The sequence below is a fragment of the Bombus pascuorum genome, chromosome 15 (genome assembly GCF_905332965.1).
Source record: "Bombus pascuorum chromosome 15, iyBomPasc1.1, whole genome shotgun sequence".
Taxonomy (NCBI): Eukaryota; Metazoa; Arthropoda; class Insecta; order Hymenoptera; family Apidae; genus Bombus; species Bombus pascuorum.
Window position 1 is genome coordinate 2,831,426 of NC_083502.1, and position 16,359 is coordinate 2,847,784.

General features: G+C 35.4%; 3 protein-coding genes across 5 annotated transcripts; 1 reads left to right on the forward strand and 2 right to left on the reverse strand.

The window, feature by feature from the left end:
- The first annotated feature begins 6,218 nt into the window (after window positions 1–6,218).
- Window positions 6,219–8,706, forward strand: LOC132914400 (ATP-binding cassette sub-family G member 5). Of its 2 annotated transcripts, none has more exons than XM_060973478.1 (5): window positions 6,219–6,670; window positions 6,744–7,319; window positions 7,391–7,613; window positions 7,684–7,895; window positions 7,975–8,706. In XM_060973478.1, the coding sequence occupies exons 1-5, from the start codon at window positions 6,475–6,477 to the stop codon at window positions 8,640–8,642; spliced, it is 1,875 nt and encodes a 624-aa protein (XP_060829461.1). In that variant the 5' UTR covers window positions 6,219–6,474; the 3' UTR covers window positions 8,643–8,706. The 2 variants fall into 2 exon arrangements, with proteins under 2 accessions (XP_060829461.1, XP_060829460.1); XM_060973477.1 differs by having other exon boundaries at window positions 6,456–6,670; window positions 7,681–7,895.
- LOC132914403 (probable succinyl-CoA:3-ketoacid coenzyme A transferase, mitochondrial) lies at window positions 8,690–11,341 on the reverse strand. The gene is made up of 7 exons (XM_060973481.1): window positions 11,157–11,341; window positions 10,492–10,872; window positions 9,990–10,415; window positions 9,808–9,916; window positions 9,491–9,707; window positions 9,211–9,422; window positions 8,690–9,150 (listed from the first exon to the last, which is right to left on the reverse strand). The coding sequence occupies exons 1-7, from the start codon at window positions 11,244–11,246 to the stop codon at window positions 8,960–8,962; spliced, it is 1,626 nt and encodes a 541-aa protein (XP_060829464.1). The 5' UTR covers window positions 11,247–11,341; the 3' UTR covers window positions 8,690–8,959.
- Window positions 11,342–11,693: 352 nt separating this feature from the next.
- LOC132914412 (PDZ domain-containing protein GIPC3) lies at window positions 11,694–16,287 on the reverse strand. Of its 2 annotated transcripts, none has more exons than XM_060973496.1 (6): window positions 15,890–16,287; window positions 13,929–14,251; window positions 12,888–12,984; window positions 12,383–12,765; window positions 12,216–12,297; window positions 11,694–12,081 (listed from the first exon to the last, which is right to left on the reverse strand). In XM_060973496.1, exons 2-6 carry the CDS (start codon window positions 14,241–14,243, stop codon window positions 11,924–11,926), a joined length of 1,035 nt encoding a protein of 344 aa, XP_060829479.1. In that variant the 5' UTR covers window positions 14,244–14,251; window positions 15,890–16,287; the 3' UTR covers window positions 11,694–11,923. The 2 variants fall into 2 exon arrangements, with proteins under 2 accessions (XP_060829479.1, XP_060829480.1); XM_060973497.1 differs by lacking the exon at window positions 15,890–16,287 and adding an exon at window positions 14,891–15,270.
- Between the last annotated feature and the right edge of the window lie 72 nt (window positions 16,288–16,359).

The window sequence follows — 16,359 nt, forward strand, 5'->3', positions numbered from 1 at the left end:
GCTTTGTGGTATCTGAACAGTTCAAGCGAGACTAGATGAAACGCATGATGGATTACATCATGTTCGCAGCTTCGGTGGATCTTCTCGGAAATGCGTGAGCGATTTTGGTTAGTTCTTTGTGCCTTGCCCGATCAATGTTAATTGTTCTTTGGTTTAGTCAATAGAACTTGAAATTTTTCGCAATTACAGTAAATTCGAGATAGTTTAAATTATTATAATTAAGAATTTCGCATTGTTTTACCATTTATCTTCCCTATCTTATTTAGAAAGACAAGTAAATCACTAAAAACAATATTTGAATAAAAATATGAACTGGAGTATTTTAGCAAATAGCGGGGAATTTAATGCAGGAAATATAACATATAAATCGTTCCACATGAATAGTGATAAATGCATTTGAACGGAGTTGAGAGCACTATGGCATTCCATAAGCATGCGTGCACACCGTGCGAATAATCGGCGCGCCTTTGAAATTGCTCGCCACTGGAGGCTCGAAATTGTTCACCTCTTGGCCTTCGGTACTACACTGAAAGGAAAGGAACTGGAATCCGTACCAAAACGAATGACAAGAACACTATCGATCACATTTATGTTTATTATAGCTGGCTATTCATCAATATTATTTCCTCTTTGTTTGAATATTTTTCTATCAAAACTGAATTTCTCATTTTAGTTATCTTATCAATATTGAAGCATATTTAATAATAATAACTATTATAAGTTCCTATTAGCTTGTGGATAAGTTTCAAGGTACTTCATTTATTATGCTTGATTACTCAGAAGTTTCCATTCAAATTTTGTTTCATTTTTTTGCAACAAGTAGAATTTCAAGTAGGCAAGAGTTATTTATGAAACCAATGATAATTCATAAAGATTTTACTCCAAATGCTATAATATTTATTAGATGCTAGATCACGCAAAATCATTACATGGTGGAGTGACTCCTGGAGCAGTTGCGCGCATCTGACCGTTAATCGTCTTACTTTTTGCCATTTTAGACATCACTACAGGTTCTTACCATCAAACCGTTACCAAATTAATAAAACGTTTTCAATTTATCCGATCGTTCCCTTTTTAATCGAGATGATTAACGTTATTAATATCAAATTCAATAATGCATAGTTTAATTCCCTTTCTCATTAAATTTTCTTTCAGGCATAGTGGAACACGTGCCGTTCTGAACATGTTCTCAGAACATCGCTGGATATCGTAAAGTGAGCTCGTAGAATATTTATGGAACGACTAGTGCCGATTTCACGAAGATACATCACTTCACATTTGCAGTGAGTATACGCCAGAGTGCCATTTACTCTTGTATATTCGCGTAATTATGCTCATTGCGCCGGCACACGTGGCGAAGAGAAGCTCCCCCGACATTCCTCTTAACGGTGTACCTCGTGATGAATGTGAAAACATGTGTGTAGTATCCTCGGACTTGAACAATTATGTCAGGGATAAAAATTTCATATTAAACATTTTTTTATTTATTATAAATTTCATTGGTTACTCGTTAACACAGAATTTTTATTGAAATTTTTGGTAAAATTGTATCGTGTGTCAGAATTTCAAACTGAAATATTTTTCACATAGCATCGTATATCATTGATTTTCGTTAAAAATTGATAAGATGATATTCCCTATATCATAAATATTGAATTGAGATTAGTAAAATAATAGTTTGTTCCACTATTTGATCAAACTTATTAAAGTGGTAGCCAGAGCCTACATTTACTACTTTATTATTTTTCTTACTTCCTTACTACTTCATAAATTTTTCAAATTACTCGTTTATGATAATTTTAAACACTGTGAATTATAACTCAGAATAATGACTAGATCGCGGATTTGTATGCAATTATAAGAAATTTAAAGATACAAAAATGCACAGAATGCACATGGTGCAATGCAGAAACAAAATATCCAAATTTTACCACTTTTTATGATATTTAATAGGTAAATCAAATGTCTGTGTAGCTCCTACGCTTTTGATTGTATCTATGAAGATATAAATTTGCATAAAAATCCGCAGTTTAATGATGCCATTATTCTAAATACTTTAATGAATCAACAGAGCCTAACAAATCATTTGGAAGATCGAGTAATAAGGATTAATAAGTGTAATAAAATAGCAGTCTGAAGTAACGCTCTTTTATATCGGGTGGTGCATGCAAACAGCATTGGTCCACGTCAGATGCCATCATGACATTTTTTTCGACTGCCAATTGGTTTCCCGTTAGATGTTGACTCACTTGCCGTGTGTTTGAACGAAACCGAGCATCTTTTGAGCAGCTTGCTCAAACAAAAGACGTTTCTCTGTTATTTTTCTATGACCTAGCCAGTCTGATCAGTTTGTTCTCTTTCTTTCTTTGCAGGTATTTACAGATGAACAGTTTCTTGATAGATTTTCACATTACATGAAAATTGTTGATGATCGTTAAATTAAAGGCTAGCAGATGATTATTATTGGGTAATGGATCTTCTTTACCCACGAAACTGTTCTCTCCGCGTCTTCGACATCAGCTGAGATTTTTACTCGTCATCGAGTAACGGTATGGCCGAAGGTAGCCAAGATTCTACGTTATTTCCACTGCTAATCATCGCTCTCCATAGCCGTCCAGCTGCTCTGCTTCATCATCTACCTATAGAATCCTCCGAAGGAATCTAACTTGGATTTCCATAAATCAAATTGAATTGCTAAATTCTTCGGTTTATTTTTCATGACACCACCGATTAAATTTTTGTAAAATAGGATTATGCGATGATAATTCTTCGAATATTCCAGTTCTATCGTTTAAAAACAGATACGTGTACCCGTATGGAAAGCCATTTGCCACCTGTCACTTGTTTAATCATTCCCAGGACAACTAGAAATTCCACGACGAATTCATACTCGTATAGATTTCTCTTTGGCTAATGTATAATAAAGCAATAAGTTACGATCATCGACCGTAATGTTACCTTACGATTTACGTAACGTCGCGTACAAGCTTTTTTTTAGAGCTAGATAACTATCTTGTATTCGAGTTAACTGTTCATTTGCATATCCCGTTTCTGCAACAGTTGTATCAAACTGGCCGCTATATATTTTTCTTTTTTATCCCTGTTTCCTCTAGGTACAAAAGTTTCTGGTTACACTTAGTGAAAAGCGTCGACATATCTCAGGTTCAGTAGAGTATAATCCTAGTCCCGTGTGGAAGGTGATACTTAATTAATACATGTTCGACGGCTCGGTGATTTTCACCGTCAACCACTGAACTACATGCAAATTCACTTTTCAATCCACTGGGCATTAGGCTTTCGTGATGAAAAGCGATAGTTGTGTGCCAGCAGAGCGACCACGTTAAATGGATTATCTATCATGAGCGTGTATGTAACTTGATGAGCTGATAACATTCTTCTCTGTTGCTCCTTCTCCTTTATTTCCTTTTCTTTTTTCTAAATGAGTGTATTGCCAGTTTCAGTCCTTGTCACTGTTTGTGTTCCCATAGATTTAGAGGATTATGGGAGACTAGGCTAACAAGCGGTTCTTATTATGGTGAAACTCGAGAGAAGGAACACTTTATGACGAAGGATTAATTACTTCCTCGTTACTTGACATCTAATAAGTGTGATTTCTTCTTTCCCAATTACTATAATTTAATTTGTTTTCGATTATAATGGTATTCTTCTTTAATATCTAATTTCTCATAAGAACAATTTCTTATATTTCAATCTATTTTCAATGAAGATGTTATTAGATCGTTACATTATCCAATGACACACGTAACTGATATGCACACTCTTTTTTGCAGTCTATGAACGTTTTCCAGTAGCCTGGCCGACTTGGATAGTTTAGGGAAACGATACTCTGGTTTCGAAATCTCTTCCGCTGGCTGTGAGATTGTCCCACGCACCGATTTCTACGATCGTGCCTCTCGATCTCGTATACACGTGACAGACAGTGTGTCTTAATAAAGTGTGGCCTGGATACCACGTGCAACAAACTATAGAAAGTCCACCGAATTATCAGATGAATTAGTGCATCGATCAGGGAACGAACCTTGACACTAATGTCATCAGAAACGATAGAAGTACCAGCATGCTTTGGAACTGAAATTAGATTCTGCTGGCTAGGTATGCTTTTTTATCGCATAAAATATTTCATATAGAATCAAAAAATTATTAGAGAATATTTCAAGAATACGGTTCAAAAATTTTCTCACTGATTCAAAAAGAATTCTTTTATCAATTTTATTTAAGAATTATTTTAACATTTTATTTGATTCCCCGAATGAAAGAAGGTGTCAAAAGGAGGTGGTCTAACAATTCATTTGCCATTTTTTATTTTCATTATATACTTCCGTGAACAAAGAGGCTAATAAAAATTCTATACCAGTCTTTTTTAATATCTTATGTTTACTTCCGAAGAATTCGATTATTTGTATTCGTTCCGCCATTGAACCACGCAATGGAGTAAGGAAAGCTTTATGGAGGCGTACACCGAGGTCAGTGCTGCCGCGTTTTTCAATATTCTATGGGGGTACGCCTGTCTGCTGCGAGAGAGGCTTAATTAACATTGCAAATCAGCCAGAGTGCCGTCCATGGCACGTGGAAAAGTGCAGAAGTACATGTCTTGTGCGCTCATTGAAATCTCCCGATAGTAGCGTCGCCGCCAAGCAGTTCAAAATATCTTCCATCCCCATGAAGCCATCGCGAAAAACCGTAGCCGGTTCAGCTCAAACTTTGTTCTATCCATACTCTCAACTTTATTTTCAGTCATTAAAAATTATGACCATTGAAAAATGCATTCACAAGGATGTAAATAGGGTAATTAACAGTTAATATTTAAGATAATTTATCGTGTCATTCTTCAAACCATTATGAGAGCATTATCAAGGTAGTGAAAGCATCGACAGTGAAATGAAAATCATTAGAAGGAAAGTATGGCCACGGAATATTAACCACGCTCGTTGAGTTCCTTTTCTTCGCTAGGCAGAGCCTCCCAGTGTTTCATAAGCGACTGATTTAAAGAAAAATTCACGGGTAGATAAAAAATAATTTTCTTTAAGAAAAATAGTTCCTAATCTGCGGCTTTCACCGGTACCAGGTAAACCTTTCTCATTATGCAAAATCAGGTTCCCAGTCGTTGAACCATGACTGGTCACGGGATTGTGCCAACCGTTTATATTTTCCCTTTTTTCCGTGTCTAACAAGAATTCGATCATATATGACTTCTCCTCTGTCGTAATAGCATCTTGGGGTACTTGAGTAAAAAATGTTGCAACTACCCATGAATCATGGTTCTCTCTATTATTATTTTTACGCGGAGGGACAACAAACAAACAATAGGTAATTGTTTGGTGATTTTTTCTACAAAAATAGTGTTCATGTGCGACAAGGAGGCACGTGAACGTCAGGAATTGCGCGTGCCACGAAACCTGATACGTTCCCGGAGATTCTTCATGACAATGACTCACCACCGGTATTCAGGATGAGCTTTCAAGCGAGCCTGGTTGAGTCAAGGTGATGCTGCTTCTCCATTCCGCCGATTGTTCCTGGTCTCCTCTTTTTCGTTTGGTTCCTCCTGATAACTTTGAACGGGAATTTTAAAGACAAACACTATGTTCGTCAGCTCAGGAATCGCACGACGGAGCCCGCGAACGCATCACCCGATCCGTGATCGCGATACCGCAATGGCATTGGTATGTCCAACGCCGAGAAGCCTTTTCTAAACGCTGCCTTCTGACAGACTTGCCTTCCGAACCTCCAACAAAACCCCCTCTCTGTATTCCCTTCCTTCCTTGTTAGTCTTTCAAGTTTGCAATGACGTACCTACCAAAAATCTGACCCCTGACTTCTAATTACATCAGTATGAAGCTGATTGAATATTATTTCTGCCTCTTTTTTTATTTGTAATTACGTTCCATTATTATCAATATCTACAAAGCATTTAAGGATGATTTATTATAATTGAAAAGGTGTTTAAATCTACTTTCGATTAGGATAAAATTCCGTATATAAAGTTGTGAATGTTTGTTAAAGATTAGTAGTTACAGATAAAGTTATTTGAGAGAAGATTTTTCTTTTGTGTGTGATTCTGGAGACTGGGAAGGGAACTGGGGATTGAAATTAGCAAGTACACCCTTGAGCTATCACTGATGCTATCTTCCTCCCACCAAACTCGTCTCAAAGGAGACATTCACCTCGTGAAGCCAACTCCCAGCCAGGTATCCCTACCGATGGTTACGTTTTACATGCGATGTTCACTTCTCTAGCCGCAGTGTCAGTTTATACATCGTTTTGTCCATCCTACGTGCTTTCCTGGAGTGCAATCCCCGTGACCAAATACTATTTTACTGGAAGAACCATTGTTTCTCCGTTCTAACAAAATTTCATCTTCGAGATTTGTAGTATACCATCATATACAGTCGAGTAGAAACTAAGTTTGTCTTCTTCATCAAAAGGTCGTTATGAGATAATTCAGAAAGATCCAGGATGATCCCATCGGATTGTACTCTCGATATCTCCAATGTGTTTCATTCCACTGCTGTAGTCATTGAAGGAAGTTGTTTGAGTAAGTCGGAACCTACTGCTGTACTGAGAGACGTGTCCGCCCGAGTTCACGGTGGCGAGGTGTTAGCGATTTTAGGCTCCAAGGGATCTGGAAAAAGAGCTTTGCTCGATGTCATCGGTAAGGTAATGATTTAAGTGCAAATGTAATTAATTAGGTGTTAGAAACCATCCGGAAATTTCTTGTCTTTTAGCTGGAAGGGCGGAGGGAGAAACTAGGGGTAGAGTCAGTCTAAATAACAATTTATTAACTCCAGAATTGTTTAGACGACATGGTGGATATGTTGCACACAGGTGTCATCTATTACCTAGTCTAACAGTTCGACAGACACTGACCTATGCCACATGGCTTGCCAATTTAAACAACAGGGAAGCCAGAGTTCGACAAACTCTAGCTGATCTGGCTTTGTCTCAAGTTGCAAATAGATCGGTAAATGATCTGACGAAACCAGAATACAGAAGACTAATGTTGGGCGTACAATTGGCTAAAGATCCTACGTTGTTACTTCTGGACGAGCCCACATGGGATACCGATCCCTTAAACACGTATTTAATCGTGTCTATGCTCTGGTCTTACGCAACCAGAAGAGGATCCATCGTTGTCCTAACGATGGAAACTCCTAGATCGGACGTGCTACCTTTCGTGAGTCGCGTGACTCTCTTATGTTTGGGGGCAGTTGTCTATTCGGGGCCAACTAGAAGTATGTTGGACTATTTCACTTATATCGGTTTCCCATGTCCTGAACTCGAAAATCCTTTGATGTATTACTGTAAGTATGTATCTATAGGAATAAAATAATTAAATAATCGTTTAATTAAGTAGTGATAATGGTAACTTTAGTGTGTTTATCAACTGTCGATCGTCGCTCGAGAGATCGTTTCTTAGAATCTAATCAGCAGATATCCGTTCTGGTTGAAAAGTTCAAAGCCGAGGGTGTTATTTACATGAAAGAGGCGCCTCAAGTGCCACCCAATATTAAAGATACATCTTTAGGAATAATGCATAAAGGTTTAGGGCGTGGAATTAAACCAGGATGTTTCTCCACTTTGTTTGCCCTTTATTTGTATGTATTTTTACAAATGCATGCTATCTCCCAAAAGAATAATACTACTATAACTTTTACGTTTTAGAAGAAGTCTGGCAACGACATTTGCCTTCAATAAATCTGGCTTAGGGCACTTTGCTGCCAGACTACTATTGTTACCATTCTCAATAGCTTTAATGAGTATTTTGTATTCGCATTCGACTCCTGTGCAATCCAGAATATTTCTACAAACAAGTGGTCTTGTCTTCAATGTGGTAACTCTGTTCTATGTTGCTGGAATAGCATGCACAGCTCTCCTCTGTAAGTGCATGTAGATCAATCTCTTCTCAGGCGAACTAATAGATATACTATTATTATGTAACGTCTATTAATTAATAAGTTCCAGGATATAGGGCTAGATACTATCAAGAAAAAAGAGAAGGTCTATATGGCGGAGCTATGTTCTTGACCGCATATGCATTACTGAGCTTGCCATTAAGTTTTGTGTCTACCATGATCACCATTGGTATCCTGACACCTATTTTAGAGCTAGATTTGTCTACCTGGGCTTATGCCTGTGGTGTTTTATGGGCCAGTTATGTGGCAGCAGAACAAATAACTGTTGCAGTGTTCATGGTGGTTGGTAGACCCATTACAGGTGCAATAATGGTGTTATACATGACATTGGTGTCTCTGGTAATTGCATCAGGAACCATCAGAAGTCTGAAAGGCCTGCCGTATTGGCTTGCAGCAGTTTCCACTGCATTACCTGCTAGGTACGCATCATTGGCTCTAAATCAATTAGCCATTGATGTGCCTACATTTTTAAATTTGCATTATAATGAAAGCTTCACGTGTCCTGGGATACCAGAACTGTGTAGATATCCAGATGGGAGATCGTATTTAATAGAACGTTTCACCCGCGAAGGCGAAAATATTTCAGAAGTATTGAATGTTGACTTAAACTTATTAATCTCTCTGGCTTTTGCTGTCGGACTGAGTATATTAAACAGTGTTCTGTATTTATTACCACTTCCAGCAAAAGTAAAAGCCAAATTTAGAGAGTAGTTTCTTTAATTGTAGGTCTTAGACCGATAGAAATATAAAAGCAGAGCTTGTTCTCTTTTTGGAATTTATTATTTCCTTAGCCTTAGAATATATATTACAAAATTATATTACCTGTGTTGAAAACTAAATACTATATTGCATGAAACAGTGCACTTATATTACATTTATAATTAAACTTTACAGTTCTTACAGATAAAGGTATGACTTTGTAATTTTACAATTAGAAAATAAGAATTTTAAGTATTATTCGGAATTTGAACGAAACAAACCTTTTTAATATTCATTTTTTATATTTAAAAATGTTCAGGAACGTGTATTTACTGACAATCTTCCAAATCCACTTGTCCCATTTCTTTAAGATCGTCAGCCACCGAAAATTCACAACCTGTAGAACTAACAATATCACTGATATCAATGTTCGGTGCAATTTCAATCAATTTCAATCCTTCTCCATGAACTACTTCAAATACAGCCATATCCGTGATTATTAAGTCTACACATTGTTGACCTGGAATTAAAAGATGAGTAACTATTTCTATCTTACAAAGAATTAAAATGTAAAAATTACCTGTGACAGGCAAGGTGCAATTTTTCAAAATCTTTGGACTTCCATCTCTAGCTTTATGTTCCATAGTAATCACCACTTTTGTGCTCTCCGCAGAAACCAAATCCATTGCACCTCCCATTCCTTTCACCATAGTTCCTGGAATCATCCAGTTAGCCAGATCTCCATTCTCTGATACCTGCATCCCACCGAGCATCGTTAAATTAATGTGACCTCTGAAAAAATTCAAATGTACCATCTTTTACCAAAAAACTATTTAATATTCAATCTTTTCTATAAGTACCCTCGAATCATTGCGAAGCTTTCGTCGCTGCTGAAGAAAGAGGCTCCTGGAACGACTGTAACTGTTTCTTTCCCAGCGTTTATTAAGTCTGGATCAAGTTCTGATTCATCTGGGAATGGACCCATGCCAAGAATACCATTCTCAGATTGCAATGTTACTTTTACATTTTTGGGAATGTAATTGCAAGCCAGCATGGGTATACCAATTCCCAGATTAGCTATAAAAAATGTATTTAGTAAAGGATTTTTAAAAAGAAATTTTTTAAATTTATTTAAGTGTTTTAAGTGAAAATATTTGTAATTTTTTAAATCCCTCACCATACATGCCGTCTTTGAATTCGAGCGCAGCTCGTCTGATAATTCTATCTCTTGCTTTACTTGCTGGTGTTACTTTTTTGGGTTTCATATTTTGCTTCGTATATCGTTTCTAATAGAGACAAAAGGTTTTAGTAATTTTTCAAATTATTGAAATATTTATATTGACAAAAATATGTACGCACTTCCACGCGTTTCTCGTATGATGGGCCTTTGACGATCCTGTCCACAAAAATTCCAGGTACATGAATGTGATCGGGGTCCAATTGACCAGTTTCTACAATTTCTTCTACTTCTGCAATAGCAATTTTAGCTGCTTTACACATTACTGGGTTGAAATTCCTGGCTGTTTTTCGAAAAACTAAATTTCCAGCTTTGTCTGCTTTCCAAGCCTTTATAAGAGCAAAATCTCCTGTGATAGCAGTTTCCAAGACATAGTTTTTTCCATTGAACTCTGCTACATTCCTTGGCTCTCCAGATATTTCTGCATTCCCATTTTCATCATATTTCACAACGACGTTACCTTCTTGAACTATCGTTCCATATGCTGTGGGAGTGTAGAAGGCTGGAATACCAGCTCCTCCTGCTCGAATACGTTCTGCCAGTGTACCCTGTATATTGAAAGTATTATTGTGTAATTTTTTGTGTTGTAATTTAATTGAAAATTGTTTTATTACTAATATTTACCTGTGGAGTTAATTCAACTTCCAATTTACCACTGAGGTACTGTTTCTCAAAATCAGGGTTTTCACCAACATAGGAAGCAATCATTCTCTTAATCCTACATTCTTTTAAAAGTATACCTAATCCAAAGTCTTCAACTCCTGCATTATTTGAAACAACAGTTAAATCTTTTGCACCTTGTTTCAACACTGCTGCAATTAAGTTTTCAGGAATGCCACAAAGTCCAAATCCACCAACCAGAAGCTTAGCCCCATCTGGCATGTCCGATATAGCTTCGTCTACACTTTTGAATACCTTTCCATCTCCTACCGGTGACTTTAACTTTGGTACCTCTTCCTCCAAGTGAGGGATATTAGCTTTTGTAGAAAAATTTACTGTACATATCTGGCAAAGAGAAATGTTATTCCATTTTTATTGAACTTAAAAAAGAAGAGCATAATAAATATAACAAATATATGAACTTTTTTATGAATAAATGACGCAGTTTTGTATATATAGAAATTAAAAGAGTAAAAGTTACTTGGCATTAAAATATATCACAAAATTTATAACAAAATTTATTTCACAATAAATACAATTAATATTACAATTAAAAATATAAATCATCTAATAAGAAATGTACAGGTTGTATGGGTTAGTCGGTATATTTTTATATTAATATTACATACTCTTGACAATTTTAGATATTTGTAATTATTTTTAGATCTCGTGTTAGCACGAAAAAATATACAGCCGACCCTACTTATAGAAAAAATCATTTTTCAAATAAAAATTTACTCCCAACGTAGGTTAAATCTTGCAGACCGTTAAATCAGCAGTACACTAGTATTTGACACTAACTTCATAGATAACATGATAACATGTTTCTCTGATTGTCATTGGTTGATTTTTATTGGCTCGGATTCAAATAACAAGAATATGCAAAGATCACAATTTAGACGAGATAAAGCATTCTGTATTTCTAAAGGAAGGAATTACCATATATCACACATCAGTCAAAATGATTTTGTAATAATTTCTTAAACTTTATCTCTTACTTATCTACTACTTATTTCTTCCTGTTTTATTTCTGTTTTATCTCTGTATTATTTAACATTATAGTTGGCAAATGGTACAAATGAACTGCCAAATGATTCGGTGTTTGTTCAAATCTTTGGATTTGTTTATTTATCCTATTGTTTTATTTTTATGATAAAAGATATATATAATTTTTTCAAGTTTATTTATTATTTTATTTTGTATAATTTTAAATATGTATAAATTTATAATATAAATTGTACAAATTCTAAGCGTTAACTACTACAATTAATTTACAATTCAATTGTTATCTGCATGCCACATTTTTACGGCACAAATTTTAAGCTACTAATAATAGAAAAGGGATCCTCTTGGCTCTTTCCTTGTTTGATTCTATTAATTGGCATAATCGTCGACATCATCGATGTCTTCCAGCTCTGGCATCAGTCACAGCGCCCCATAACTCAATGACAAAGTCATCCGTAAATCCGAAAGCCTCTAAATCCGAATTATCGATTGCTTCTGCAAATTCACTGCTGTTGCGCTTGTCCTCTGCAAGCTCCCAAATTTGTGTAGCTATTTAAAGAAGAAAATCGAACAAACATTACTTAGAAATACAATATTTCTAAAACATATTGTAATAATAAAAAATGTATAAATGTATCACGCTTTGTAATACACTTGGAAATTTGTAATACGTTATTGAATACCTAATTCCGTGTCATAGATGCCCATGAAGCTTTCTAGGATCACGTTGATCTTCTCTATGGCTATGGTGGCAGCATCATCCACCTATTAATCAACAGCCAAAGAAGAAATGAATATTTTGTAAATATCTATGTTATAATTTATTCCTTTTCTATTGATAATTAATTACCTTTTCTATAATCTGTGCACTTCCATCAGCTTTGAACCTGAGGGTTTCCTTTCCAGTTCCATAACCAGATTTTTTTCCTTTCTTCGTATCACCTCGTGGACCAATATTGGCAAAACCATTTTTCAATGGTTCCACAAGCCTTAGCGTGAATGTGTCTCCCTTAGGGATCTCTTTCAACACCTTTGCCACTTCGAAATGACGTTTGCCAACTAGACTGGTGGAGTTGATTTTTTCCAAGTGATCTCCAATCTCGATCACTTTTATCCTATCGATTATCGAGTCTTCTTTGATGCGCTTTATGAAGGCGTACCCTGTACCGTTGTCGGTTATGGTTAATCCGAGGGAGTCATTCGTTTTCACCAATTCTATCTCTTTACGTCTCCCTAAAAAAAAGTGAAATTAATAATAGTTGAAGTGGGTTTCGACTAAAAGTAATATTTAAAAAATTTAATTTTTGTTCTCGGCAATGATAAAACAGTCGATGATTGAAAATTTATAATTTTACCTTTTCTGTGTGCAAATATAAAGTCACCTACTCCTATCTGGCCTCCCAATAACTCGCTCATTTTTATTTTGTGAGTATTCAGGGTACAAAAGAGGATCTGAAATAATAAAAGATGTATAATAATTTTTATATATTTTATGGTAGACGCGGAAGATGTATCAAAGGTATATTATTATTATTCCACATCATCAAAGCAACTTCCTCCCCACTACATTCGTTTCCCCTTTCATACGCCAGTACTTTACATTATATGTAGCAAAAAGTAAAACAAGAACAAAATAATAGTAAAAAATAATTGAAAGAGGTTAAATTATTTTAGTTTGAATAAAAATAAAGATAGTTATCATTTTTAATGGAAATATAAATCTAACTGTATTAATATCTATATGGTTAATTCCTTTCATCATCTGCATATTGTTAGAAGTTTCGCGAATTATGTCTTAAATGCGATTAACTACAAGTTAACTTTCACCAAGGTTCTTAAACGGTGTTATAGAAGTCAGTTTAATACTGTCCCCGATTTGAATGACCCACTACATATGCAGCTTGGTCAGCTTGGTCAGCTTGGCTAATAAATGCTGCTACTGGCCTTTTACAACCTGTTATTACACGGAAAGCTACACTTAGCCCTGGTATCCGCCACGTCGGCCAGAGGCCATAGCCCGGAACCGATGTTTCCTGTATCCGGGATATTCACCCTACGGAGTTCGGTGTTATTTGTGCACCATGACTAAATAAATAAATCACAGGAAGAATTTTTGGAGCTATTTTTCTACTATAATAGCAACAAATGACGAAGAAAATTTTCGAATAAATATTTGAAGATTTTTATTTATCCATCGGAATTACTGTCATAAATTACAAAAAATAATTCTTGAATAATTCTGCGTAGAAAATTCTTATAAAAATGGATTATTAATTAGTACACAGAAGCAACAGAACACAAGTCTCTTTTACAACCCACCTACTATTACCTAAAATAGCAGATAAGTTATTTCTATCATACAATCAGTATAAAGAACCAAATAACAGGAGACTCACTTCTTCCATTGGTATATCATAGCAATCCGCTATTTTCTGATAAAGTTCTCGTACATTATTGAATCCTGATATCAATCCTGTTGGACTTCCATGAGCCAGTTGACAGTAGAAGACTAGAGGAGGCTTATGTACTTTAGAGGATCGCCTTTGCTCTTGGTTACCATTTTGTTGTTGATTATGAGTCCCTTCAGACCCTTCCTGATCGTTTTCGTTACCATTTGCTTGATTATGATGATTATGGTAATGAGATCCACCGTTCAAAACCTTCTCCGACGTAGGGGACCTGGGGGCGGCACGCGCTTTGAACAACGACATGCTTACCTCTGTGGAACAGGAACATTTCTGTTTTGTTCGGGTCTTTTCTTCAGAGCTTTGATTTAAGTGGAATTTAATGTCTCTTAAGTGAACAATGTATTTTATTTCTATTTTCTTTTACAACAACATTTTTACACCAAACCTTTATTAATGAAATTTAATTAAAATCTTTGTACAAAGTACAATGAAAATTTGTTAGTGTTTCCGTTTCTTACTTTTATATCTTTTTATCCAGTTTACGTTAAGTATTTTATAATTTTTTGGCAGACCGACAAAAGAATATAAGTAAAATTTTATATAAAACAGTGCAAATACGCTAACATATTCTACATTATTGCCCCATGTTTCTAGTCTTTGCGTAAATTAAATTATTGTTGTAAAACGTCTTAATTGTTATAAATACCGTTTGGCCAAATAAATAACTATAATTTCCAAAAAAAAGAAAAATGTTTCTAAACCGAGTATAACGCGTATTTTGTAAGTCCAATGGAACGAAATAGAATAACATATTATCAACTTTCACGTCCGAAATCTAATACCTGATCTAACATTACACTTTAAGGTATTTCTCCGAGAAAATAAATTTCTCAAGAATTTCTTCAAATTTTAGCTACGTGTTAAGAAGAATACAATGTACAAGTAATTACATTTTACGGAAGCCTAGCGATATCAAAGTTGAGATATCAAGTCCCAAATTCTATATTTATTATGTAATCCCCAAATCAAGACATCGCCGAGATAATACTTTTGTTTGTCTTCACTGTACTTCGATAAATTTCTGGATCTATGTAAAGCACACACGTGTAGGAATATAATAGGCATCTAAGGGGTGAGGCTAACGCATTTAGTTTTTCCAAAAACATTCTTTTTCTTTTGTCTACTGCTGATATGCAGTATGCATGACTTATACTCCTTTACCCCTCCTCCGGATAATTCTTTTTTAATCTATTACATTAACATAGTTAAGTGGTTTTTTCTGACTGTTGATATGTTTTCATGAGCAACATTTTACAATGAAGAATACGTATATGTATGGCAGAGATGGATAAAAGGTTAAAAAATAGATAGAAATGTAATGCATAAACGAATTAGAAGACAACAATCATTTATAAGACAAGAAAAAGAAATTTCTAAAAGGATTATTCATTTCAATAGGATTATTCAGGTGTGACTAATGTCAACGATAACGAGAAAACAAATGTTGTTTGTTTTAACAAATGCTCAGGCGATAAAAAATTTCATAACTCGATGACGTGATCGTTCAACGCAATGAAAATGTCAATAAGAACTCCGCTAATCGGTATGAGAAGATTAATTTAAAAAAGATAACTCTCCTAACTTTTTGATCTTAAAACAACTTTAGATTATAACTTTTAGATAGCAAAATTAAGAATAGTATAAGAATGTGGTAACGCGATGGTGACCCTGATCTATGAGACAAGAGAACCACTGGAAGATGATACTGCTTTAACGGATCGTTGACTCGTGTTACTGTTCACACAATTATTAACTTCACTGAAGTGTTATTTGCTCGATTAGTCACTTATATAAGAATCAGCCTATCCAATTATATTTTGTATCCCATGTTTCATGCATGGAAGATTAAAAATGAACATTCCTCTTCAAACAGCCATAAGATCTCTTACCTTAGTTGTGGACGGAGTAGAAAATGACGTTACCGTGCGGACACAAATGCAAATCAACGTGGAAAAGAAACACAAGAGTTCTTCATGTCTGACGTGTACCGTCTCACGGTTGACTTTTTACTGGTTTATGATCTGCTTTTATTTTATCAATGCAAGTGTAATCGTTATCAAGACACTGATTTACTGACTGCGCGATCGTCGTGCTTCATCGTGAATTACAAATACCATTCTCCTCCTCCTTTTTGTTTTAGAGTTTCTTATTTATGGTTAGTCTTTCGCCGGGATCTTTCAAGTAAGTTAAACGAATGTTTAATTGAGATTGAAGAATTTTGCAGCAGAGAATCGAAGGAAACGCGATTTCATGCGAACGGTCGTAACTCGTAGAAGCGTATCTCCGCACTGGAGCTCCCTTATTCCGGACCCTTTCAGCGTTATGACCCCCTCTCTTCAGAGAGTCAGACTGCTAAAGC

Coding starts and splice junctions, on each gene's coding strand:
- LOC132914400 (XM_060973477.1), top strand. CDS start 6,475: ATGATCCCATCGGATTGTACTCTCGATATCTCCAATGTGTTTCATTCC. Junction 7,614..7,680: donor ACTTTGTTTGCCCTTTATTT/GTATGTATTTTT, acceptor TTTACGTTTTAG/AAGAAGTCTGGCAACGACAT. Junction 7,896..7,974: donor AGCATGCACAGCTCTCCTCT/GTAAGTGCATGT, acceptor TTAATTAATAAG/TTCCAGGATATAGGGCTAGA.
- LOC132914403 (XM_060973481.1), bottom strand. CDS start 11,246: ATGATTTTTTCTATAAGTAGGGTCGGCTGTATATTTTTTCGTGCTAAC. Junction 10,873..11,156: donor AATATCTAAAATTGTCAAGA/GTATGTAATATT, acceptor TCTCTTTGCCAG/ATATGTACAGTAAATTTTTC. Junction 9,917..9,989: donor CATACGAGAAACGCGTGGAA/GTGCGTACATAT, acceptor TGTCTCTATTAG/AAACGATATACGAAGCAAAA.
- LOC132914412 (XM_060973496.1), bottom strand. CDS start 14,243: ATGTCGTTGTTCAAAGCGCGTGCCGCCCCCAGGTCCCCTACGTCGGAG. Junction 12,985..13,928: donor ATGATATACCAATGGAAGAA/GTGAGTCTCCTG, acceptor TTATTATTTCAG/ATCCTCTTTTGTACCCTGAA. Junction 12,082..12,215: donor CATCTATGACACGGAATTAG/GTATTCAATAAC, acceptor TTCTTTAAATAG/CTACACAAATTTGGGAGCTT.